The sequence below is a fragment of the Lacerta agilis genome, chromosome 13 (assembly GCF_009819535.1).
Source record: "Lacerta agilis isolate rLacAgi1 chromosome 13, rLacAgi1.pri, whole genome shotgun sequence".
Classification (NCBI taxonomy): domain Eukaryota; kingdom Metazoa; phylum Chordata; class Lepidosauria; order Squamata; family Lacertidae; genus Lacerta; species Lacerta agilis.
Genome location: NC_046324.1, coordinates 8,941,137 through 8,968,816, shown reverse-complemented (window position 1 = coordinate 8,968,816; position 27,680 = coordinate 8,941,137). Strand labels below are relative to the sequence as shown.

Here is a 27,680-nt window from a genome sequence, read left to right as displayed (position 1 = left end):
CCGCCCTCTTCGGCGGAGACCCGCCCCATCGGGTCCCGCCGCCTTTGCGCGCTCCAACCGCGCCGTCGCGGAGGGCTCGTGCGTGCTGCCCTTAAAGTGGAGAGCAAACGCAGGGCGCTTCCCTCCTCCTTCCCAAACTTTCCTCGCGCTCCCTCTATCCGGCTTTCCTCTTACCCGCTCCCTTTCCTTCCTCCACGACCATTCACATTTTTTTCCTAGCTTGGATCATTCTGCGAGCGGAATTGACTCTGTATGGCTTTCTAGAGATTTGTACATTAAGATAAAGAAGGTAGAATTTTTACCCGGAACGTTATCGGATCACAACTCTATTATTGTGGAATTAAGAACACAGGGCAAAAATTCCCCAATGAGATGGAGATTAAATGAGAATTTATTAAATGATCAAGAAATATTAGGAAAAAAAGGGGGGGGTATTCAAAGGTTTATTTTATTTCTTCCTCCACGAGAGATCCGGAGGGCGACAACTTGAGAATGGGCCTTTTCTGCAATGGCTCTCGGTTTGAGGAATGCTCTCCCCCCAGGGAGATTTGCCTGGCGCCTTCATTACACGCTTTTAGGCGCCAGTCGACAAAGTTCCTCTTTAACCAGTTCTTTGCCTGATTGACATCCAATTCTCTTTTAAAATGTGTTGGGGAGGGGAAGGTTATTGGGTTGTTTTTGTTTTTATTGTCTATTTTGTGTTTTTAATATTGCAACTGCCCTGGGATCTGCAGGTATAGCACAGTATACAAATTTTAATAATAATAATTAATAATATCGGCTAGACTGCTAGAGGGAGGGGAAAGTGCAGGAAAGACGCAATCTGGAGAGAATATAGTATGGACCACGCACGGATAATTAATGGAATAACAGAAAGCTTACTTAGCCATGCTAAGCAACAGCATGAATGAGCTTGCCAGTGTGTGATTCAGATCCCTGGCACTTGGAATGAGCTAGCCTTAATCACTGTTATCTTCTCTCAAGATTGGTTGGGGATGTATTATAGACTTCCAGTTGAATGAATACTCAGGTATTTCACAGATAAGAAGTTACTCAGCGGTTGAATTGTCTTAACTTCCCCTCTTTTAAATCTTTAGTACATGAGCCAGTGAGTATAGACTAGTTATAAAGTCAACAACACTATTTATATGGTGGAGCAGACCCCTCTCTCCAATCTGGCCTTGGCAACTCCAGATCAGATGACAGAGTAATAGGAAATGCTTCTGTCCACCAAGACCTTGGAGTCATTGCCAGTTACAAAACAAGGAGTCTTTCAGCCCCCTAAAGACTTATCAATTTATCATGGGCAAAGTTCTCTGTTTCCTCCTGACCTCACATCTGCTCAGCTCACCACCTGTATCCTGTCTTTCTTGTGCACAGGGGTAGAGACCATGTGGCCCCGTCAGGATAGCTAATGGTCAGGGTCCAGGGATGATGGGTGTTATAGTTTAACAACATCTGGAGCAGCACAGGTTCCCTGAGACAGGCTGCCGATTTAGGACTACACTTCATGGCTGATCTAAGCCATTCATATCGATGGTCTACTCTGAGCAAGGCTAACACTGAATACCATAAACAGTGGCTGTAATTATCTAGGCTGTTCCACAAAAGGTTATGTCATAACCTTGTTAAGTATTTAAGGCAGTCTTTTCCAAGCCAGTGTCTTCCAGATATTTTGGACTATAATTCACACCAACCCCGCCCAACATCTGGAGGGCACCAGGATGGGCAAGGCTGCTTTTAAGTTGCCGCAAGTCCCAACGTTTAAGTAGAGCAGGTATGGGGAAATTGGTGCCCTCCAGATGTTGTGGAGCTCCAAATCCCATCAGTCCCAGTAAGCATGACTAATGATGAGGGATGATGGGAGTTGTAGTCCAGCAAAATCTGGAAGCCCAGAGATTTCCCATCAATCACCCACTTAGAAGCAATAATGCATTACACTGATGTGGCTTTAACCCATGTTAATATAATACTATGCCAGTGTTCAGGGTGTATGGGGTGTTAGAGGAGGGGTAGTACCTATTGCAGGACATCTTTGGGAAAATAAATCTTGAGTGGAGTCCCTAATATGGTTGGATGCCACCTTGTATGCCTTCTTCTGGCAACTCCTGCAGCCAAGCAGGTGCCCAACATCTGGCTCTGCTTTCCTTTGGACCATATCAGCAAGGCCGAGAGGGGGGTCTTGTCTGGGCAGCGCAGGACCTCCAGACACACTGCTCAGGCTTTCGCCTCCGGGAAGCCACTTTGGTGTTGCTAATGCAGCAGTTTGACATCACCCCTGGAGGCGCAATCCATTGAGTCTCTCGAGACATCGACAGATGCCAGTAACAATGCCAGTGTTCTCACTTTCCCTACCTGCATCCTGCCTTTCTGTTAAAGAAAACTAGTGGCTCTCCAGAGGTCACACCATTGGCTCAGACTGACAAGATTTGAGTCCAGTCATATCTGGAGGACCAAAGACTCTCCATCTCTGCTTCAAGGGATAGGCCTTCCCCCCCCAAAATGATACTGCTGTTATTTCCCAGACTCATCAACTGAAAACAGAAGAATTCTCCAAAGCAAGTAAGTTGGGGGGGGGTTGCTAAAAAGAGGGGTCACAGCATATACCCTGCTTCGGGACAATAAACCACCTTTTTGGGGGTGTTTATGTTCCCTTATTTACTGGCACCACTGCTGTACAGTGGTACCTCGGGTTCAGAACTTAATTCGTTCTGGAGGTCCGCTCTTAACCTGAAACTGTTCTTAACCTGACGCACCACTTTAGCTAATGGGGCCTCCCGCTGCCGCTGCGCCGCCAGAGCACAATTTCTGTTCTTATCCTGAAGCAAAGTTCTTAACCTGAAGCATTATTTCTGGGTTAGCGGAGTCTGTAACCTGAAGCATCTGTAACCTGAGATACCACTGTATTTTCTTCTTCTATATAGCAAATTGTATCTGAATTTGTAATGGCTTCCACTTTGCCCTATTGACCATAATAATGGCTGACCAACCCAAATACAACATACTTGGGCAAGTGTGCTCAGTGGCATCTGTGGTTGTTTTGCCACGCCCTGTAGGTACAGGGGCACCACCCGGTTTATCAGTTTGCCATACATTGCACAGCCTGCTAATGGAACTGATAAGTCAGTGGCTGAATGAACAGAAGGACTTCTGGGTAACTCTTGCTCCAGTTTCTCTTCTCTCAGGTATAGGAGTCTGGAACAAATACCTTGGGGGCTCAATACAGTTTCCCCTACCCCCCAGTAAACCCATCATTTTGGCTTAAGCGACACTACCTCATGCTTCCTTGTGCTGAGTCCACAGAACATCTGCGGGATTTATAACCCACTTCCCCAATCTGAGTCTATGCCAACAAGAACAAAACAGAAATATATATTCGCCAAAGGGATTAAGTACCCACTGCTGCTCTGCAGGCTACGTGGAAGAGCAAGGAGCAGGAAATATTTTCAGATACAGATTTAATGGGATAGCATAGAAACAAAGGACTTGCAGGTTCCTCTTTTAATATCAGTTGATATTTAGTTTGCAGAGACTTCTAGCCCCAGTTTATTAGAACTGAAAGCAGAAGGCAAATAAAAATGCATACAAGGCTTTTAAGGGCATGGTTGTGGTCAAGCTAATTTTGAATCTTTAGCACCAATGTCTCAGAGTGGGGGAGAACGAAATTAAGCCAAGGACTCTGAGCAGGCAAGAAATCAAGTGTTTTCAGCTTAACAAAAAAACTACACACTAGAGCATTAGCAAGCACCAGACAATGTTTGGCTGCTAGTATTTAAATCAGGTTATTCCAAGGATGATGAGAGACTGGCCAACAATATTCTCTTCCCCACCTGCAAATCAAGGGAATCTAGGAAGCTGCATTCAAACAGAGTCAAGGGCATAGGGTTAATCTAGCTCAGTAATGTCTACACTGACTGGCAGCAAATCTCCAAAGAGGACATTCCCAGCCTTACCCGGAGATGCTACTGGGGATGGAACCAGGGGACCGTCTGCACACAAGGCACCTGTTTTGCCACTGAGCTATGGCTCTTCCCCAAAGCACCAGGATTTGATTCCAGCAGTGAGCCTCTCAAAACAAGCTGCTCAGGCAGAAGCAGCTCTTGTGCTAGAAGTGCATGCAAGGTTTGGAGAGTTTGCAACCTGGGATAAAATGAGGCTGGTGGATACAGAGAAAAGGGGAAAGTGCAAGTAGACTGAAAAGTACGTAAGATTGAATATTCACAATTCACACACACACACAACCATCAACAAAGCACGGGCCATTTGAAGGCTCCTGCTGCAGAATGGCAGGGGTTTGCTTATGGCACCAAGCGACAGGCAGATGATTGCTTTCCTCAGAACACAGCTATTCAGTCGATAGTAACATTTGTTCCATTGCACCTCCTTTCCAGGAGCTACCACAATGCAGAAGTAAGAAACAGATTAGCCTTGATTTTAAGTTTTATTACATAGTCGTCATGGCACCACAGGAGTCGCAGGAAGCATTCCTGGGCCCAATACCAAAGTCCAAAAAATACACAATAACCCCTGCCCATTCTCCGCTCCCTACAGCGGGTCTTGGCTTGTTAAGCAGGGGACTAGTCTCTTCAATAGGAAAATATATATATGTGTGTTTGTGTGTGTGTGTATATATATATGAACCTAAATGAAAAAATATACAGTTAGAAGAAGAGTTACTAGCTGGGGAAACTGCTGCTTTGCTTGTGGAGTCTTATCAGCTCTGCAGGATCCATCTGAAAGGCCAAGAGGTATAATGTAGTAAAGGCAGAATCAGTCCAGGTTGCTTGGCCTGGTTAGGAGATGGCCTTTGCCTCTGGTAAGAATGCATCCCAGTACTTCACAAACTGCATAGGACACAAGAAAGAGGAGGAAATGTCAGCAAGGAAAACACAAGCTGCTCATCTAAAAGTTATCTGGCAATGCCACCCCCTTTTACCACCCACCAAGGACTTTGGCCACTGAAGGGCTTTGTTCCCTTCCTTTATTTTTTTAAGTGGGTAATCAACATGGCCTTGCAAGCTGCTGGGCCATCTTTATTTAAGCAAGAACATACAGCTGTGCTCTGCCTTGTGTAATGCACTGGAGAGAGTTTCTATTGAAGTGCCACAGGGCATCTATACTTTGTGGTCCATTGGATTTCATTCTCATATGGGACCCCACTGGCATGCACTGGATAGGAGCAAAAGCTGGACTCTGGTCTGACCAAGCAGGCAACTCTAACAAGACAGATGAGCATTTCACTGGGTTGTGTTGTTCTGCAAGGCGTCTCCTGGGATAAATAGCCAGCAAATGATGAAAGTCAAGGAAGATGTACGTGGCTGATTGCTCCCTCACCTGCTGCTGCGAATGTAACAGCGTCTCCAGGTATTTGGTCACATGAGTTTTGAAATCTTTTGTTTTCTCTTTCTGTAGACAAAGGATGTAAAAGAATAATAATGATGAAGACGACTTAACCTTCCCAACAGGAGGTTGTAGCAAGTCTCTTATGAGACATCAGGCACCAGGATTTGGCTTGAGATACTGAAGGCATCGTGCTTTGTAGACAGCTGCATGCCCAATTAAACAAACAAAAACAAGCTTTGCCTATTGATGCCACAAAACCAATCAACCCCCAAGATGCCACAGAAATTATCTTACTGTAACAGAACAGTGATAACTGCTTTGAGCAGCAGGAACAGGCAGACATATGGTTTGCAGATCTACCTTATTTCTAACCAGAACCTTGCACCAAAGGCAGGTGCACAAGAGCAATTAGTTAAGGAGGCAGATACGTACTTAAACTAGCAGGGTGCCTGCAGAGGAATTGGTTTTTAGTACTATTACTGCAGCATCTACACCAGCTCCTCTCCCCAAAGCAGCGCTGTTCTTTTAAAGCAGCCCAATCTAGAAAAAAGGCTTTTTGCTGTTGCTCCTGCTAAACCTAAACCAGAAACCTTGGCTTATCTACTGCAGAATCACCCAAAGATCCAACAATAGATTCACACCTAGCTGCTGCCCACTCCTGTTGTACAGTTTTGCCCAGCAAAACAGGTCTGTTTCACGCTAGATTCTGAAGCCACCTAAATACCCGCAGCCCACTCTCACAAGCTATCGCAGGAAGACCGACCAGCATTTCTCGGAGCTGCTTTGTAATGGAAGCTGAAACCTCCATGGTAAAGCATTCAGTCATATACAAATCTTTATGCTTTCCTTGACACAGAGACTACCAACTACTGTGTATCTGCTTTAGGGAAAAGTTTATCAAATTAAGGGAAACGAAAGCAGCATCCAAGTCAAACCTAGTTATGAGACTTCTCAACTTCCTCAACCCAGCAATATCTCAATTCAGAGTGGTAGGAAACCAGGTCCCCTGGTCTGCCAGCGCCGTGTTAAACTGTCAAATTAAAGGGGTTCCGATGTGCTTAACGCATGTTCTATACCTCAAACCGCAACACCTCCTTCCGGAGAACTGCAGATATTCGTTCAAAGTCTCGCTCATACTGCGTCACACGAGATTCCCACTGCAGAAATGTGAAAAGGACAGGTTGTCATGATGTAGAAGTGTGTGTGTACATCTTCATTACACACACTACATGTTTTAACACCCTAGAACGGACATGTAAGCAGATATATAAAGATAAAGCTTTCGTTAAAACCATTGGGTTTCCCCACTAACTGGAGGGGCTCATCTCAGAAAGAACCATGCCATCTCTCCTCGCTTACAGATGAAGATTTGGTTCATATAACCCTTCTGAGTTCCTCAGTGCTTATTAGGATAGGGAGACACACACCAACAGGGATGGAGAGGGGAGACCTGTCAGGTTTGGATGTCCCTCTCACCTCTGAGATCTCCTCTTTGGCTTGCTGAAGCTTGTCGGGTTTGTTGGCCCACAGCAGCCGAGCCTCTGTTTCTCGTTTCTTCTGCAGCATGATCTGGGCATCCTGCCAGCGTTGCCAGGTCTTCATCCGCTGGTCAAAGGCACCCTGTTGGCAGGGAAGGCACACCTTCAGAACGAGTCTCTCCTCCACCAGGCAACACCACACACAACAACGGGTTAAATCAGAGCATCAGAAGACCCTCCAGCGCATGGTACGCTTCCAACACAATGGCCGGCTGCAAATGCTGCATCTTGAGTGGAATGTAAGAAATGGCCTTGGGAGGCTGGTAACTCAAACGAAAACACGTTGAAAAGGAGAGAGCTTGCATATAAATTAAGATGGAAAAAGAGAGTTTCTGTGGGAATGACTGTGCAAGCAGGCAGAGGACAGTAACTTTCTGGGATAAGAAAATGCAGTTACGCGAAACTGAGAAAGAAAAATAAAATATTTAAATTACTATAACCTCACTTGTTATTTGAAATAATTTTGTTTTATCCATATGCAGGAGTCGGTAATGGGACAGCTGATGGTTGAGAAATTTGCTAAAAAAGGATGTTGATTAGAGATAAATCTGGAAAATAAGCAGCATTTAAAAGGGGAAATAATGGAAATATCTGAGAGAATGGGAAGCCACTTTTTGAAAAAAAAATGTATTACTTTTAATTTGGCGCTGTTGTGTTATAAATTTGAAAATTAAAAATAGAAAATTGGCACACACCCCTCCACCTCCAACACATGTAGTGGACAGTGGAGCAGCGACACACCTAGGTTTATTCAGAGCACAGACTTGTTGTTTGTATTTCAAGATACTGGGGCTGGGCCTGAAAGCATTCTGAATGCAGCAGGCCTGGGGCTCTCAAGCCCATGACTAGGAACATAGGCATTACACATAAACACATTTAAGTTTCTTGTCAACTCATTCTCACCCTCACAACAGAAAGAAGGCGAATGTAGTCACTCAGGAGCTCAGCCAGGAGGAAGAAGTCACTGTTTGCCTGTTCTTGGTGCAGCTGTTCAATCTTCTCTTCCACCTCAGCCAGCTGGGAGAGCGCCCGGGACATGGCGGTGTTGTCCTCTGAACTCCCCAGCATGGCTAAACTCTTGGCAAACTGACCCGTATTCAGTGACAGTTCTGGTGGGTGGAACAGAAAGGCATTAAGCGCAGCAGGAAACGTGAGAAACTAAGCCAGCCAAAGATCACCGTTGGAAATGCAGCAATTGGTTACACAATCCACTGGCTTGCACCTCACCATTTGGTATTTTGGGATATGCTGCAGCTGGAGACTGAAGATGCTACAGAAAGTAAGGACCTGGATAACAGTTTGCCGCATGTTATGCCAATAATTTCATGTTGCTATTTTCCACATGGCAGCCTTCCATGACCCTGGAAGCTCTTTGCCTTCAGTAGCTATTACCCATCACTGCCATGCAGCCCCTGGAAGGTTGCCCAGAAGGGAATGTGCACGTTTGGGTTGAAAAAGGTTGTCCAGCCCTGATTTGCAGCATGCTCTGCTGCACAGAGATCTATAGAAGTCTTGCGTAGTTTTTCAGCTTTACAAAGCAGGTGCCAGGAGCGACCCCACAGTAATCACACCATGCAAGCTGGAGTTAACTCTTTATTAGCAAAAACATGATCTGCACAAACTTGGCAAAGCATCAGGCCACATGAGCACAGCAGCTCATCCCTGGTAGGTCTTGTCCTATGGATCAGTTGCAGAGACTGAAAGCCCCCACCTCCTCACAGCTGCCTAAGTGCCCTTCTCTCCAGGGTTTTCCCCAAGCAATTGGAGACTGTGCCTGTGTGAATCCAACCTCTCCTCTGCCCTTTTCCTGCCTCTTCTGGTTCTAGGAGACCAGGGGAAGCTTGTTGCAGCAGGAGGGGGAGACACCTATGACTCTTCATGAGCCTGACTCATCTCTGCCTCCTGGCCTCCCCCCTCCCCTGTTTCAGCTTCTGCCTCTGGACTGCTCTCTGCCACAGCCTCTCAGCTCACCACGTCCTGTTACCTCTTCTCAGTCTTCTTCCCTCTGACCACTCATCCTTGTCCCACCAACACTGCCTGGGCTTTGAGCCTTCTCTGCCTGTGGTTCCCCAACTGGTTCCTCCCCCTCCCACCTGCACCCAACCAATCCATGACAGTGAATTGCGACGTTACCTTTCCTGTGATTAACTAGCAGTTCTACAACAGCATGTAGCTTCCGCAGGCGCTGCTCCTCACATTCCACCTCCTGAAGCTTCTCTTCAAACCACTGAAAGAGGTAAAACCACCAAGGTCTAATTTTAACGGAAGTCAATGTGATATCCAGCTAGGCCTGGAAACACCAGTGTGGTGTCCTCAGGATGCTGTTAAACTCCCCAGTTAGCATGGTATACTCAGGGATGGTGCAAGTTGTGGTCTGCCAACAGCTGGAAGCCGCCATGTTGGCAACCCCTGAGATAGGTATTCACGTCCACAAACACTCCCCAAAGAAATACATATATGTCAAATATACAGCTGTTAAAAACTTACAATGTCCGACTCATTCATCTTGATGGTCATTTTGCTGACGGCATCAGTAGCTCTGTTGAACATCTTCAGAAGTCCAGCTCCACTCAGGGTCTGAGTGCCAACTGCTCGTGGCAACTGTAGGGAGAGTAAAGCCTGATCATCTACAGCACTGACCAACTGAGCTACTTGAAGTCATATATTAAGAGGCCATGAAAGAAGCATGAAGTATAAATGGGTACCAGAGATATTCCAAACAGAGGCAGGTAGCAGTGTTTGGCAGAAAATACCCCCAAGTTCCATACAGTCCTTATATTTATTTAATTAATAATAATAATAATAATAATAATTTATTTGTACCCCACTCTGGGTGGCTTCCAACAAATATTAAAATTCATTAAAATGTCACACATTAAAAACTTCCCAAAACAGGGCTGCCTTCAGGTGTTTTCTAAATGTCAGGTGGTTGTTTATCTCTTTGACATTTGATGGGAGGGCGTTCCACAGGGCGGGCACCACTACCGAGAAGGCCCTCTGCCTGGTTCCCTGTAGCTTTACTTCTCGCAGTCAGGGAACTGCCAGAAGGCCCTCGGCGCTGGACCTCAGTGTCCGGGCAGAACGATGGGGGTAGAGACGCTCCTTCAGGTATAATGGGCTGAGGCCGTTTAGGGGTTTAAAGGTCAGCACCAAGACTTTGAATTGTGCTTGGAAATGTACTGGGAGCCAATGTAGGTCTTTCAGGACCGGTGTTATATGGTCTCGACGGCTGCTCCCAGTCACCAGTCTAGCTGCCGCATATTTAAGGTTCAGAAAATGGATGCATCAGCCTGTATTCTGCACTGGGAAAAGCCTCTTGTAAAACAGAAAAGCAGCTCTGATGCCCATCACCTGTGTCTGGTGTTTCTTCCGACATGGAAACTGGCTCCTAGCAATGGGCGCCTGCTTTGGAAAGAGACTGCATGACCCACTTGCTGTATTCTTTCCATGCTACGTACTAGTCAGCTGGGATGGACCACCAGGTAGGAAGAGGGGTTTTATTGTGCAGCTGCTAACATGTGATGTTGTGCTGGACACTGGAGCAGCTCTTGAAATTTGGTTATAATCTTGCTCTCTTCCAATTTCATGATAGCTGGGCCCAACTGCTGAGAAAGCATCTATCTGGTGATAGGTTCAAGGCCTCTCAGAGAACAAGAAAGCATCAAGAACTCATCTGATCCAATCACCTGCTAAAGATCCTCCTCCAGTAATGCTGCTCAGTGAATAACCTATGCAACCCAATAACAGTAATATTAATAGAAATTACTTGTGCTCCACCCATCTGACTGGGTTGTTCCAGCCACTCTGGGCGGCTTCTAACAGAGTATAAAAGAACACAAAATACACCAGACCTTAAAAGCTTCCCAATACAGGGCTGCCTTCAGATGTCTATGGAAAGTGGTATATTTGTTTATCTGTTTGACATCTGATGGGAGGGCGTTCCATAGGGTGGGTGCCTCTAGAAGGCTGGTTTCCTGTAACTTCACTTTCCACTTCCTCCAGAAGGCCCTTGGAGCTGGACCTCAGTGTCCAAGCTGAAGGATGGGGCTGTGATGCTCCTTCAGGTATACAGGTAAACCCCAAGTGGCCCAGAAGCCTTTGGGAAACAAGTAAAACCAGTAGACCTAATTATAAACCATGTTTCTGGAGCTGCTAGGAATACATCACTAGTGTCTCCAAGCCCATGACTTGGCAGCAATGGAGGGATATTGTTACAGTTCCATTCCTAGAAGACATCCCAAGTGTTCCCTGAACATATGGGTACTAATTTATGATTTGTGAACTGTGTATAGCGACTAGAACTTGCTTTCTTTTTTTTTCCAAAAAAGGAGAACATGATACAACTAGGCAACTTTTGTGGTGAGGATTCACCACAAAACCACACATTGACTGGAAAGCCTAATTTCGCACCAGAACCAGTGAGCAAGGAAAGCAGAAACAAGTCGTGATGCCTCAGTACAAAACCAGAGGGTTGAAACTAGGCCTATTTGCTGAGAAGTTGGTTACAACTACAGAAAGCAACAAAGAGAAGAAGCCGAGGACATGCTATGCATCGACATGTCTAATATTAGCCCCACACAACTGCAAAAGCAGAAAGTTAACTAAGTTAGCGCCATTCATTTCAATGGCTCTACTCCAAGTAAAACTTTGCTGAATAACACCCAAAGAATATTGACAGAAAAGAAGCACAAGGCTTGCATAAGGAAGGGACCTTAAGAGCTTAGGGCTGGAGCACAAGACCATTAAAAACCTCCCCTCAGTGTTATACGCATCTAGCAATCCCTATGCCACCAGAAACTCCTCAGCCCCACTCCAGGGAGAACAGTCTGAAGTGGCATGGAGTAAGTCCCAGTCAATCTGTATCAGGTGTCACATGTAGCTCACCAAATTGGGGCAGGACCAAGTGGCCCAAGAGCAGCTGACTAGAGGGAGAACACACAAGTGGTTTCTCTGTTTTGACAGAAGCTGTGACAAGAGGTTTGTGACTTTCTACCTCCTCTGCAGCTCAACAATGTGTCCGAGAGTACAAGTTCGTTCCGATCGAGAACATCTACAAAACGAATTCCTCAAGAGTTTTACCAAATAAACCATGTTAGATAAATAAACTGGGCCCCAAGTGCAGAAACACTTTGCAGACAAGTGTTGCGCACTCAGGTGCGGCAGCAAACCAACCTCATCTTTTTCCAAGAATTCCCTGACATCTGGGTCCTGCAGCATGGTTGGATGGTTGACCGTTCTTTGAAGATACCTGTGGGAGAGGAAAGTATGAGGCCAGGCTCCCTTCATTTAGCATTTCTTATTTTCAAAAAGTGGGGAGGGGATGCACACTGACATCACAACATTCAGGACAATTGGAATGTGTGGAATTTGCATTTTGCCAGGATCCACAACCAAGGGAGGAGGGTGTGGAATGTGTGGTGGCAGCTGTTAATGGCTTGAATGACAGGGATGCAAAACTGCTGGCTAGCAGGTTTGCTCTCCAACTGGTTTGAGAGCCACACTCCTAGATAAAGAAAGGTAATGGAGGAAAACATGTGATGTATTAAAGGAAGGTGACCCTTTTGCAGTCTGCATCACTGAAAGCAAAAGTGTTAACAAAGCAGAACAAGAACTGGAACGGTGCCTGCTTCCTCTCTCACTTCCCCATCTGATGATGAGAGATACCTGAACCTGCTTTTTGTTTTAGCGATCTTCGCCAGCCCGTTTTTAATCAGGATTTAACTTCAGCTAGTAGGATCATGCTAGAAGAGGTTCGTTTGTTTGTTTGTTTTAAAAGGTATGGTTACAGAGAATGTTTTATAACTGATGGAAATTCACAGGATGATGACCCTGAGGAATTTTAAGGAAAAGCATGCTTTGTTAAAGTCAGCTTGAAAGGAAAGGAGGTACTTTCTTTATTAGGTTGAAGTCAGAGGATTTGTTCTCAGAAATCAAGAATGAAAAGGAGGCTGCATTTTGTATTATGAATTATTTCAGGCGCTTCTTCCAAAGCTTTCAACATTTGCTCCTCTGACAACACAAAGGAGAAGGGTTAAAGCTCTGTAACTGCCTTCCCCAACCTGGTGCCCTCCAGATATTTTGGATGGCAACTTCCATCACCCCCACCTAGGCAGATGGCTAGGAAGGCTCAGAGTGATCTCTGCTTGGGGATTGGGAGAGTTGCTGCCATTCAGAGAATACTAGACGGACCAATGAACTGACTCCATATATGGCAGTTTTTCCTCAGTTTTACATAGCAGAGTAGGCCAAGTGAACAGCTTACTGTGGCCTTTGACAAGGGTCAACTACGGCAGACAGTTACATGCATGAAGTGATTACCTTTCTAAGGCAGCTCGACGTTTTTCTAGGAATTCTGTGGACGAAGAATCTTCTTTCCCAACTTTTACTTTGGTCATTCCTGGAACAAGAATGAAGCGATATGGTCAGCTGTACCTGTGCTGCACCTTCAGCTTGCTCTCGCTGTGGCTTTAATAGGACAAACATAATAATAATAATAATAATAATAATAATAATAATAATAATAATAATAATAATTTATTATTTGTACCCCGCCCATCTGGCCACTCTGGGCGGCTTCCAACAAATATTAAAATACATTTGAATATCACAGATTAAAAACTTCCCTAAAGAGGGCTGCCTTCAGGTATTTTCTAAATGTCAGATAGTTGTTTATCTCTTTGACCTCTGATGGGAGGGCATTCCACAGGGCGGGCGCCACTACCGAGAAGGCCCTCTGCCTGGTTCCCTGTAGCTTTGCTTCTCGCAGTGAGGGAACCGCCAGAAGGCCCTCAGCGCTGGATCTCTGTGTCCGGGCTGAACGATGGGGGTGGAGATGCTCCTTCAGGTATACAAGATGTACAGGTATACATGTCCTTGGTGCAGCACCTGAGCACCCATGTGAAGAAAACTGCTCTCCACTCTGCAAGCACTGTGCGCAACTGACTCCAACATCGCTTGCAGAGCAAGTCAAAGAGCCAGAAAGGCATTATGACAACAGCACAGGTCACGTGAACACTGTGCGTCCAGAAGGGCATTGCTCTTTATAGAAAGCCACAACATTCTGTGTGGAGCCCAAAGGCAGAAGTGCTATTGGAGCAGAGTAGTAGAGAACTGCAGATGGAAGCTGGCAGTGAAACTTCAGCAGTATCAGAGATGCAATATTAGGAAGGAAGTAAGGTACAGTGGTGCCTCGCAAGACGAAATTAATTCGCTCTGCGAGTGCTGTCTAGCGAAAATTTCGTCTTGCGAAGCACCAACGGGGGAAGAGCGGTTTGACGGGGAAAAAAATCACGAAAATTTTTCGTCTTGCGAGGCAAGCCCATAGGGAAATTCGTCTTGTGAGTCAGCCTTTCATTGGCGAATGCCTTTCGTCTAGCGAGTTTTTCGTCTAGCAAGGCATTTGTCTAGCGAGGTACCACTGTATGCCTTAGGTGTCTATTGCTCTCTGCCAAACAGCAACCAACAATTACACGCACAAGGCACACAAGGACAAGGTGGGCTGATGATGCTTTCTTGTTGCACAGTGTTATGCTTTTAAAAGTCCATTGGTATGTTTTAAGTGTTATTAACCTTGGAAAGGTTAAGATCACAGTATCAAGGGCACCTCAATTACAATGATGCATTGAAAACAGAGAGCAGAGGTCTGCAGAGATGTTGCTGGCAGACTGACTGACCAACCTCACCTATCAAACTCTTCTCAGGAGGTGGGGGGACGATGAATCCATTTTGTGCATGCTTCTCTGATAGCTTCTCATACAAGCCCAGGAAGTCGCTGAATCTCCTCTTCACAGAGAACTGCTTATTCCTGAACATTGGCAAAGTGGTCTGAGGAGGACACAATGACATTGTGTTAACATGGAGCATTCTGTATCAAGTTATATCTTACAAACATGTGCATAGAGATGCTTTGCTTGCAGAATTCTTGAAGCTATAGAAATAAACCATTCTTTGCCACTGCTGCGCTACCATCGCACAAACTTTTTTCCTTTTGTTTGAAAGAGCTGAAAAACACAACGTTGGCAAGCATGAATTTTACATGCTGCAGTCCTTTGACTGCTTACCTGGGAGTAAACCGCTTTGAAGACAAGAGAACTGAACTCTGAGTGAAACATACTTAGGATTGTACCATAAGAAAATGAAAGGCACTACATATAGTAAAGGTAATGAACAGTTCACATTATTAATTATATATTTCTTGATTTTTCACTCAGACAAAATGACAATGATGGAGATGAAGCTGCTGCCCTCCAAAGGTTCCCAAGCATGGTCAGGATACAATAATTCTACTGAGATAAGGCTGTGACTGGTTTATGCCACATGCCACTTTGCTTCCCTTTGAATATGCCGTATCAAACTGTCCTCCACCCCAGAAAACTTGTAAAAATGGTTTGCCATGCAGCATGAAGAAGTCATGTTCAGAATCAAAGACTCTCATGAAACTCTTTGGATCCTGCCCGATATATTTTTACTCATTTACAGGAACAGGAGAAACACAGATTGGAAACAGAAACCACCAGCACTGTGGCTGGGCTGCAAATGGATGAGCAGATTTAACTCGCCAACTCCTTGTCTTTAAACTGATCAACTAAACTGGGTAAATGAATCATAGAGTTGGAAGAGTCCACAAGGGCCATCCAGTCCAACCCTCTGCCAAGCAGGAAACACCATCAAAGCATTCCTGACAGATGGCTGTCAAGCCTCCGCTTAAAGACCTCTAAAGAAGGAGACTCCACCACACTCCTTGGCAGCAAATTCCACTGCCCAACAGCTCTCACTGTCAGGAAGTTCTTCCTAATGTTTAGGTGGAATCTTCTTTCTTGTAGTTTGAATCCATTGCCCCGTGTCCGCTTCATGTGACTAAAGATTCCAGAGCGGATGCTTCGAGATATTCATGAAAAATATTAAGAAAAGCTTTCTGGTAGGAGCTTCCCTCTTACTGAGATTTACGCAGAACCAAGTAAGCATAAAAAAGCCCTTTAACTCTCAGCTCCAGAAATTTAAGTTGGCCTCAGCTGAGCAAAGCAAAGCTATAGTTGAGCAGTCTACTGTTGTAACGAGGTCTTCACCTTCTATTTCGTAGCCATTAACTGGAATGTTGTCATGTTGAAGAAGAGACTCGTGTAAGAGCTTGCACATCCTTATTAAAATAGTTCCCAATCATGCAAAAAAAAATTTTTAATTAAGAAGTTCAGTTTTTCTATATCATACTTTGATGTGTGTGTCCGGGGGTTGGGGGGGAGAAGGCATTTCCTCTGAATTTTTCTGATGCATCTTACTGTGTTTTCTGTATTTTCCTTCAGAATGTGCTCTCTGGAAGCTACAGGAGTCTGACTCCTCTGCTTCTTCCCTGTAAGGCCAGCACCAATCAATACAGGAAGGGTAGGAAGGGAAATGACTGAGTGTGCTACCCCAAGAAACTGGCGTGTAATCAGTCAACTGAAAAGTGCATTGACTACCCAAGGTTTGCAGTGCAATACCAATGGAAAGGCAATTTCAGCAGAAAGCCAACTGAAAGGAACTTTGCATTAATTGGACTTGGTGCTACCAAGAAAGGGAGTAAGACATACCTGTGTCGACACCTTGTAGGCCACATAGGCATTCATACCATCTCCTATGGGAAGGAGAAAGAAAGGAAAAATTCAGTTGTCTTTAGCACACTGTCATACTGAAGCTGTGGGGATGCCTCCTCCTAGTGGGCTATTGGTAAACTGATTAACGGAGGCTGATGCCCAGGATAGCTGAAGAATTTCTGCTGATTGTCTGAGGGTCATGTCACGTATTGCAAACTTGCTTTGATCTTATCACGTGGCTGTGGATTAACCTGTGTACCTTACGCAAGGTTCTAAGTGCAATCGTGGTGTTTACATGTGCTCAAAGCACATTTGAAGCATACTGAACTCCACACCATTTCAAGGCATGAAGTGACCCCCAAGAAATTAAGAATCAGGGTTGCTGTTTATTTTTGGGGGGGGGGGGGTTCAAAAAAGGTGTAATAGGCAGTGAAGCCCAACATCCACCTTCCCAGAAGTCCTGCTTAGCTCCCAAATGGCCTTATGCTATTCTACCGGGTGAAACCCTAGAATTTTGCTTTTCAGAAAACTGTCAGGAAGACAATCCTCCAATATTGAATTCTACATTACCTGCAACAACTCACGCTTCCATAATGGCTGGGCAACTGCATTTCAGCCTAGCAAGGTGACACAATTTACCTGAAGCGGAACGTAAACATACCAAACTAGCAAGTATAGAAAAAGGGATGTGAAGCTACAATGGCAGCGAGTGAAAAGTTATATGCACTAAACAATGAATCAATTTAAAAGTGAGATAGTTAAGCAATAGCTCTGGCCAAGAAGTTTCCGGGCAGCAGAGTGAATCACAAGCTGAGCCATGTGATGTTGTAACAAAGGCATGCAGAATTCTGGGCTGCATCTCATGTTTCCTATATCAAAAACATTTGGAATTCAATAGGCTACTGCTGGAATAATAATATGTGCATCAGCTGATTTTGTTGTGCGTGGGGGGGAACAGTGAACCATAGAAGACTCCAGAAACAAGTTTGCAATGAAGATTTCAGAAAAGCATTGTAGTCTGTAATACTGTAAATAAAGTTCACTAAAACAGATTGTTAGTTCTGGCAAGCAAGCGAAGAAGAAAATAGTTAACCGGTCAAGGATGAAAAGTGGTGCACATCCATCCTGAACATTTCCCATTTCATTGAATAAATAATCCCCACTTGAGTATTTTTCCATCTTGCTAGTCATTCCCCATGTACGGAGGTGGTTCAGATGATCCAGGAGGTCTCCTTCAGCTATCCTACCATGCAAGCTACAGGATGCTGACAGCTGAAGCTTGCACAATAGTGGCTCCTCAGTGGTGCCAAGTACTGTCTCTACTTCCTACAAAGATGAGCCTAACATAATAATTAGTGACTTGTTATACTGCTAGGATCTGGGAGAGCTCTGCACATCTGCCCCAGGCTGAACAATTAAGTGGCTGTTATGGCACTAAAGGCCATTAAAAAAGAAGAAGAAAAAGAACACACACAGGATGCTGGCCAAAGAATCCCTTCACTGCACACGGCTTGCTTTTTGGAGCATTGAAAGTCTAAAAGCAAGTAGCATAAATAGATACAGAATTCTTTTTGCAGAATCCTTTCCCGTAATAAAACCTGCAGGATCTGTGCAGCTGCAATAAAAGATACATGACAAATTATCTATGCAAAATAGCTGCATCTCAGCCGGTCTTGAAATATTCCTCTCCAAAAAGTCAACTCCTGCTGTTGCTAGGTGAAAACGGTGCATGTCCTTTGAAAGCCCGCAAATTGGAAGTTGGTAGTACAGTATTAAGTTAGGACTTAGGAGAACGTCATGTGCATTCAGCCAACTGCTGCAAGGAAGGTGCAAGCCAGCACACCTTCCATGTGTACATTTGAATTTTAAGGTTCCTGTACACCAGCTCCCAACAAACAAACAAACAAACAAACAAACAAACTGCTGTCTCTCATTTAAGTAGCATTTTTGGGAATTGGGGCACAAGAGTAGCTGAAGTGCAGGTATTGTTTTAGGCAAGCTCTTGTATTCAGGACCCAAGTTGCTTTTTAAAGCACAAAGCCTTTTAAAAATGTTGAACAGTTTAAAGAGCACCACAGAAATTCAGGAGTGAGAGGGATGATGCTGAACAAACTGCTGTACTGCTGCTTCACCCTTCTATAGAGCTGTGCATCAGTCAGAAGCCTCTATAGAACCAGATTAAAATCTAAATATTCAGGTTATTAGTTACTCAACAGACACCAAGTGTAACTTAAAAGGATCATCTGTTGCTTGGAAAACAAGCTCAAAGCAATGACTTCAGCACCTGCAGTAACAGAACACAATTGCCTTAAGCTTCTGGTCAAGAACACAATATAGGAATGAGACCATCCAGCTTCAGAATGGGCATCTATTGTACAGCCTTATTACACTTGAACATATACAAGTTAAGAAGCCCAGGTGATTTATGCTGTAACTAGCTGACTATCACCCACAATGGCACAGAAGGGGAGTAGGAAGTTAACACAGTAATTTATGCAGTTTTCCCCTTGACAGTACTCTTCTATCACGTTTTTGGCAACAGGAAAACTTCAGAAACAAGAAGCTTTTGCAGAATCTTGCACTGCTGTTCTACACAGGAAGCAAGAGCAAAGTATTGAAGCTGACCCATAACAGCAAGTGATGGGGGTTGACAGTTCAATCAGTGCAGTTCTGAGCTCCACCACCGAAAGCAGAACTTTATTACCAGCCTCGCCTCAGTCCGGAAGGCAAAACACATACCCATGCAGCTTTCCCCTTCAATTATGTCAAGTAATTTCCATTTCATAGTGACTCACCAATTTTCTCAGGATCACTCACTTCCACTGAAAGTTCAAATTTGTCTTCCTGTTCCTCTTCTTCCAACTGTAAGAGAAGTACATTCAAGTCAGTTAACCCAGGGACTTCTGTCAGGAGCACATATCAGGCACAACATAATATTCACCTTTGTATATTAAATAGTGTGAGAATTAGGGGGTAGACTGAAGGCTATAGCATGTAGAGTCGCTGATTCATGTTCAATACGTAAAAACAACATTTCTAACATGGAACCACAGCTCTGAAGTATCCTCTCCAAAAGCATTTCTATGGAAGCTACTGTTAAACTTCTTGACCTGTCTCCTAAAAAAAAATATCATTTTTGTAAGTTTTTTTCTATTTGTCAGGTTCAATAGGGTTCCCCCCCAAAAAATATTATTTATATATAATTAATAAAATAGTAAATGCTGTAAGCTTTAAAGTTGCAAGGCAGGATATATGTATTTTAAATATTACCTGTTAGATGTGGGTATGAAATTAGTTTAGGGATGTAGTAGGCTATTCACAATAGTCACCAAGATTCACCCTTCCCAGGTTGATATACAATATATAACTGACTATATGACTAGCCAATCACAGAAATACATACCTCCTCATAGGTTTTTGACTGTGGCTTAGAAGGCAAATTTGCTGTTTTCTCTAAAGAAGGGACAGGGCCGATCACAGTAGCCATCTCTTTCTTCTGGTTGTTTTGTGTGCTATCAAGAGACAATTCTACAGTGGCATCTGAAAGAGGATACAATTTATAACTGGGGGTAGAGAACCGGAATGGGTTAAAAAAATCAAGAAAGATGTTGAGTTTTTCTAGGCCACAAGAACTGTATCAGGAAGAGCTACTAGACATTATTCTCCCCAATTCCAGCCTGTATGACAGGCATTCAAGTTATTGATTTGCCGTAATCTTTGGCAATCAAATCTGATCAAGGAATATAAATATGGAACTATAATGCTTCTGCACTCCTTCCTTGTACTAGGCCACAACACCAATTCCTGCTGTTTCTGGATAGATTTATAGTGAAATAATTGCCCAAGTCATACTGCATACCATAAGAACATAATAGCCCCCTGGATCAGGCCAGTGGTCCATTTAGTTCAGTATCCTGTTCTCACAGTGGCTACCCAGATGCCCCAAGGAAGACTGCAAGCAGGACCAGAGTGCAACAGCAATCTCCCCTCCTGCAGATCCAAACAACGGTCATCCAGAAGTATGCAGCCTTCAGCAGTAGATGTCAGGACTGCACTGAGAAGCCATCTGAAAGCTGTCATTTAGATTATTATGTATAAACTTCGTTTTCTTCTCCAAACTTATTTTATTGACTTTTTCAAAATACCAAAACAAGAATAAAGTTCATTTTGCATAAACTTCATTTTGTTAGCAAACAGGTCCCATCAGTTCCCAAACTATTTGAAAACAAATGGCCAGTTGTCAGTATAAAAAGAAGAGGAACACATGTAAATTGTGGTCTGGACCTAGGGACATACGGTATCTAGGCACACGTACGACAGATGAGGTGGTTGGGTTTCCTGTTTGGGAGCTTTCATGTTTCAAGTATAGTTTAGTACAAAGATTTGAAGGCCTGCTAATTTCACTTCCTTTAATTAACCTAAACACAGAGCAGCTACTAGCCTGGGCATAAGCACTCCTTGTAGAACATGCAATTATCACAAAACTGTCCTAATTTGAACATGCAGAATTACCAAAATTAGAAATACCATACATTTGTTCCAACTAGCTTTCAGCTAAATATATATATATATATATATTTGTTTTGACTACGGCAGACCAACACGGCTACCTACCTGTAACTAGCTTTCAGCTAGTTAAATACTCTACCTGGTTTTAAATCTCCAATGATCCTCCTTGGCTCTGATTTACGTGTCTAATATTATCACCATCTAATATCTACTTAGCGTTCATATAAATGTTCATACAAATGTTCACGTGCATTATGCTTTAAGTCTTACCATGTAAGATAACTCTGTATTATTACTCCCCACCCCACCCCACCCCATGTTGCAGATGAGGGCACGGAGGCTGAGATCACCTACTTGAGCTTGTGGTAAAAGCAGAATTCAAACTGGAGAGTTATTGATCTGTAGTGCCACTACAGCACAACTTTTGAGCTCATGTCCATAGATTTTCTATAGGAAAGATCTAAAGCCCCATTTCTGCAAAAGGGTTAACAGCAAAAGACTGCTGTAACTGCTACATGGGTTTTAGCAGAAGAATATCAGCAGACAGGCTTCCTTGCAAAGTCAATATGTTTGTTTTTAGTAACAGTGTTCTCGAAGAGACTAGCATGAGTTTGGCCAAACTGTGGGAGGCAGTGAAAGATAGGCGTGTCTGGCGTGCTCTGGTCCACGGGGTCACGAAGAGTTGGACACAACTGAACGACTGAACAACAACAACACCTTAACACAAAGCACCTCTTCTCCTGTGCAACTGGAGAATCCACAGCAATGCATGCCTTCTTAAGAACTTACACCATCACACCTGGTAAGAAGACATACCTGCAAATAGGTCCTGATCATCCTGTTCCTCCTGAACACCATTTTCTGTGGAGGTAGTTCTTACTGGTACAGGCGACTCTTTCTTAGGTGACATTGGCTTGCTCTAAGAAGAACAGACAACAGTTATTATACATGGTACAAAGTTAAATCTGTTATTGAAGTATATTCCGACAGAAGCCTGAAAAAATATATTGCATGCCTTCAGCCACACAGATGCCTTGGGATTCACAAAACTCTGCCAACTTTACCAAAGGTACACTTATTTTGCAAACCCAATGTTTTTTCAAACCCTTTAAAAAAAAAAACCTTCCCATTTCAGTACATTAAGTATGTTTCTTCTCAGTAGCTATGAAGAATAAAAGTCAAAAAAGTTTATTTGGGGGCAGAATTAATAATGCATACATTGGTGCATTTTACACTATTCTCGTCATTGTAGCGCTGGCTTATAAAGGCCCACTGTTTCCCAACAGCTCTCTGAAGACACAATGCTCTGGTATCTGGAGACAGCACTGACACTGTTTGCACGGCTGAGTTGCTAATTTCAAAATAAATAAATAAAATAGCAGCATGAACGGGGTCACAGACCCAAGAGGCACCATGGACAGAGCTGCTGAGGCTAGAAGTCAAGACTCTTTGTTGCCAGAGCAATGAGCTGCAGAAGCGAGGCTTGCTGACGACAAACAAATCCTTGGAAGGCTTCAGCCCCCTGCAGCTCTGCCAGAGCCATACAGTTCTTATGTTTCATGCGCTCCCTTAAGCTTTAAGTTGGAGAAACTTGATTGGAAGTTTGAGGCTGCAAGTTTCTGCACCCTTTTATTCTGTATGAAAAGACACAGGTCATGGCAACATGCAGCTCTACAGTAAAATGAGGCTGTATTGTTCCCCAAAATACAGTGTTGTGAGCTTGGTACTTGCATTTTTGTAGCAGTAGGAGCTAGAAATATGGTACTGTAGGGCAAAAAAAAAAAAAAATCAGATCAAAAGAAGATATACTATTATCCATGGAGAATTCTTAGAAAGTTACCAATACTGAGCAAAGTTAGCATTTCTGCCAGTTCTAGTCATTTTGGTGAAGTTTTGCAAGTTTTGCATGATTTCTACAGAGATTGAGCAACTTCCGGCATCATGCTTACTGATTCTTTCCAGTCAATTGGTGCCAAAGAGTTCTTCCTCACCCCCTACCAGGAATCTGAATTTCAAGTTCAGCTCCTTTTATGTAGGTATCTCAAAACCATTCACTTTTTAGGTTTTGCAGTTTACGACACAGACTGTGACCTAAAAGAAACATTTCTTTCTGGAAACATAAGACCTGATAAACATGGACTAACTATGACTCTTAGCCAGTTAGCTGAATCTAGATAAGATAGGACACCCGCTGCAAAAAGGGGCTCCTCAAGCAGAATTCTATGCCCTATTTGCAGTTTACAAGTTCCCTTCATATTAACTTAAGTTTGGTAGCAGTAAACTTCTAAAAAAGGAACCAAGCTAGGACAATTTTGCTAAAAACTTAATTGCACAACTTTTTCCATCACATCAATTTTACTCCATCACATGATGAACATCCCCAGGACTGGTCAAAGGATGGTTGAATGAACATGGGAACAGTTTTTTGCATGCAGTAAGACAGGCTTTTCAGGATGCTGTTGATAAGAACAGGTAAAAATTGCCATTTTCAGCAACGGCTAAGAATGTGAATCAGTAGACTAAAGTTATCCTCCTTTTGAGCATTTAACCATGACGCGGGTGGCGCTGTGGATTAAACCACAGAGCCTAGGGCTTGCTGAGCAGAAGGTCGGCAGTTTGAATCCCCGCAATGGGGTGAGCTCCCGTTGCTCGGTCCCAGCTCCTGCCCATCTAGCAGTTCGAAAGCACATCAAAAGTGCAAGTAGATAAATAGGTACCACTCTGGCGGGAAGGTAAACGGCGTTTCCGTGTGCTGCTCTGGTTCGCTAGAACCAGCTTTGTCATGCTGGCCACATGACCCGGAAGCTGTACGCCGGCTCCCTTGGCTAGTAACTCGAGATGAGTGCCGCAACCCCAGAGTCGGACACGACTGGATCTAATGGTCAGGGGTCCCTTTATCTTTACCTTAAATTCAAGTCCTTTCAGACTAATGGGGAGGGTAACTGTTCAGTGGAAAACATACCACTGACTCAGGATGCAAAAGTGACAGACGAATGTTTAAAGACTAATCAAGTGTATGACCTAGTATTCCAGCAGAAGTGTAACATAAAACAAGCCTCGAAGTAAACAAAATTCATTTTAAGACAAGGAGTAGCAGCAACTCTCAGGAAGAATACACAATATATGCTCTTACACAGCATGGGATTTACAGAGCCTCCTATGAAGTCTTATTAGCAAAGAAAGGCTATGAAACAGAGAAAAGATGATAGATTAAGTAGCTATAGAGAGGTAACATATTAGGCTGCTGCTTTGCTGCAACAGACAAAACAGGGGATTAAAACCTAGACCTGAACTCAACCCAAGTCTAGAACTTTGATCAAACAGTCAACACCGGTGGGTCCTCCAGCCCATCCAAAAGAAGGGGCAAAGACCATTTTATGTTCTAGATTTAAACTGCTTCCAAGACTCAACCATGCAACAGATTCATAACATAAACCCAAGATTTGACCTCCCATCACCATATCCTTACAATCAATCAATCAATCTGCAGCATTCTGAGAGGAAGCCATGCCCACTCTATTGCAGGAAAACCAATAAAGAACCTTGTGGCACTTTAAATGCCACCAGGTTTATCATAACACATCTTCAAGGAACAGAGTACAGGAAGACTGCATAAATGGGCTACCCTCCGAAGGCAGGTGCCTATACAGGAAGGTGGAGGGGAAATGGGTAAGATATTCACCATTTAACCCTTCCAGCCCCACGTGCACGATTCTTTATGGAATTTGTACACCATCTTTCACTGGGAGGTGACAGGGCGCCTTACAACATAAAAGCATAAGATAAAATGCACAACGAAAACAACACAGGCAGACCAACCGCGCCTTCCTACTCGCATGCACGTAAAGATACACACCCACACCCATACTTAACAACTTCGTGGAAACTAAAGAAGTAGCCAGTTTGCAGCCAGCGAAAGCTTGCACTACTACTAAGTTTGCAATCCTACACACACACACACACAATATGTGTGTGTATATATATATATATATGTAAAATGATTTTCAGTTTTATACATTTCAATAATTTTACAGTCTTTTTAAAATTTAAAAACTTGACTTCCTCCCCCTCCCTCTTTCTGCGGTTCCTTAAATTTATTTTTAATTTTTCCGCTACACACACACACAACACAATTTCAGGGGTAGCAAAGCCCCACTGCACTGAACCCAGCGAGGCTCCGCTTCGGGCGAGACGATGCACGGGCGCACCGGACCCGCAGTGGCACCTCCTCGCCCTTGGCCAAGTCTGCAGAAACTTCTCAAGGCAGCGCTGAAGGGAAGGAGGAGGGCGGCGACGACTGACAAGACAGGGGTTTTGCTGGTGGTGGTCCCAGCAGGTGGAGGGAGGGAGAGGCGCCCTCCTGACGAAGCCACTCACGGAGCTGCCGGTGAAAATGTCCTCCCCGTCCGAGTCGCTGCCCGCCTCCGGGGCGCCCGCAGGCTCCGCCGCGGGGAAAGGCGGAGGCAGCCGGTCCACAGGGGAGCCTCCCGACGCCATGTCGCCGCCACCCGCGGAGGCCACTTCCGGCTCCTGCACAGCCCCGCCGGAAGCGGCAACAGGCGGCTTATGGGGAGAGGGAAGCCCGCGGCGGCGCCAGGACGAGGTGGGAGAGGGGGCGGGGCCTCAGAGAGGATAAAGGGGCGGAGTCGGGAGCCGCCCCGGGGAAAGAGTGCGGGGGGGAGGAGAGTGGGGCGGAGGTGGGCAGCCAATCAGAGCGTGGGGAAGGGGGGGGAGCGAGGAGCAGGGCGTGGCCTCTTGTCATCCTCCTCGCCCACGCCTGGTCCTACTTCGCTTGGCTTCCAGTCCCGGACCCGTGGAATTGAGCGGGGGTGGGGCTTACTCCCGAGTAGACGCGTGCCTGGGGCTGGGCAGCCGGCTCCGCCTTTCTTTCCAAGGAGCGCAAGGCGGCCTACACGGCTCGCTTGAGGCAATGTGGGATGGCAGGACCCGCGGGGACAACAGATCCTGCCTCTTCCGTCATGTAGGGTTGCCACCTGGTTCTGGCAAAATACAGGACAGGGTGGGGCGGTTAGGGGGTGATACCCCCCACCCCCAAAAAAGCAGTGCATTACAATCTAACGGGATGGCCCCTTCCGAATTTGTCACATGCACACACAAACTTATGAATGTGCAAATTTGCGCTTTGCTACTTTGTATAATGCAGGTAGGGGCCAACTCCTAGGGGCCGTGGGGGCTTCGGCCCCCACAATAAAATATTTGAGGGCCACTCCCACCCAGTTAATAGGCATTCCCATTCAAATGGTGTGTGCACTGCATCATGTGACCAATTATGCAGGGTAGGGCTTACCTGAGCCCCTACAGTATTTTATTCAAGTTGGCACCCCTGATAATGCACATTGTATATTTATTATCTATTGCATCTATATCCCTCCTCCAAAGAGTTCAAGGTGGCATACATGGTCCCATTTATTCCCAATAACATTGCGAGGTAGGTTAGGCGGAGAGACCGTGACTGGTCCAGTCATGCAGTGAGCTTCATGGCAGAGAGGGGATTTGAATCCTGGTCTCCCAGGTCCTAGTCTGAGATTCTAACCACTACACTGTATGCATTTACAGGTAGGGTTGGTCTGCCATAGTAAAAAAAAAAAAAAAAAAAAAAAAATCCTTCCAGTAGCACCTTAGAGACCAACCAAGTTTGTTCTTGGTATGAGCTTTCGTGTGCATGTACACTTCTTCAGATACACTGAAACAGAAGTCACCAGACCCTTATATATAGTGAGAGAGTGAGGAGGGGTATTACTCAGAAGGGTGGAGGGAATGGGTGATTGGCTGATGGGTGTGGAAAACCTGTTGATGACTGCTAATGACTGCAATTAGTCCTAAAGGAAAAAGCAAGGGGTGAGATGGCTAAAGATAGCTTTGTCATGTATAGTGAGATAAGAATCCAATGTCTTTGTTCAGACCAGGTGTCTCCATGGTTTTAAGTTTGGTAATGAGTTGCAATTCAGCAACTTCTCTTTCCAGTCTATTTCTGAAATTCCTTTGTATTAAGACAGCTACTTTGAGATCTTGTATAGAATGTCCTGGGAGATTGAAGTGTTCTCCTACTGGTTTGCATAAATGCATTTTATAAATCAATAGTATTTTATGTGTTGTAATAGTCTAGGATTTGATTACTAGTCTGCCTCTTCTCATACCTACAAATAAGAGATCAACTGCCTTATATATGGGGCAGAGCGGGGTGTAGGGGCTGGGGTGGGAAGAGTAGAAGAAACTTTATTCCACCCCAGCTTTGCAGATTGCCAAATACTGTTGTCAAGCCTTTTGTTATATAAAGCATTATTTGATCCCACTAAACTGTTGCGATGCTAGACATGAGATTTAATCTTTATTGATCTAGTACTTGGTAACACTAGAACCCTAGGTTACTTACAACAGTATAGCTACTTCATCCCATTATGAAGTTAGCTGATAGGCTTGCCTTTTAGCTGGCAAAGGGAATTCTTTAGTGGTGGTTGGCTCTCTCTAACAGAAATGGCTTCATGCCCAGCCAAAGACGAAACAGTCTCCTCTTTCTGTATTTGCCAGTAAACAGGTGTACTACCACAGGATTTCCTGTAACTGTAGCCATGATGGAAGTGGGCAGTTATAGCAAGATACTGTTTATAGAAAAATACTTTGGGTGTATTTAGTACTAAGGTATCTTATAGCATTTCCAGAAGCTTATACTAACGTTGCAACCCATTTTCATCCTTACACT

General features: G+C 44.5%; 1 protein-coding gene across 2 annotated transcripts; it reads right to left on the bottom strand.

Moving 5' to 3' along the window:
* Positions 1-4,422: 4,422 nt before the first annotated feature.
* SNX1 (sorting nexin 1) lies at positions 4,423-25,486 on the bottom strand. 2 transcript variants are annotated; one of them, XM_033166898.1, is made up of 15 exons: positions 25,337-25,486; positions 21,776-21,878; positions 19,854-19,990; positions 19,246-19,312; positions 16,448-16,491; positions 14,564-14,705; positions 13,200-13,278; positions 12,054-12,129; positions 9,369-9,482; positions 9,015-9,108; positions 7,785-7,990; positions 6,820-6,963; positions 6,420-6,500; positions 5,335-5,406; positions 4,423-4,844 (listed from the first exon to the last, which is right to left on the bottom strand). In XM_033166898.1, exons 1-15 carry the CDS (start codon positions 25,454-25,456, stop codon positions 4,794-4,796), a joined length of 1,530 nt encoding a protein of 509 aa, XP_033022789.1. In that variant the 5' UTR covers positions 25,457-25,486; the 3' UTR covers positions 4,423-4,793. The 2 variants fall into 2 exon arrangements, with proteins under 2 accessions (XP_033022789.1, XP_033022790.1); XM_033166899.1 differs by lacking the exon at positions 6,420-6,500.
* Positions 25,487-27,680: the final 2,194 nt, after the last annotated feature.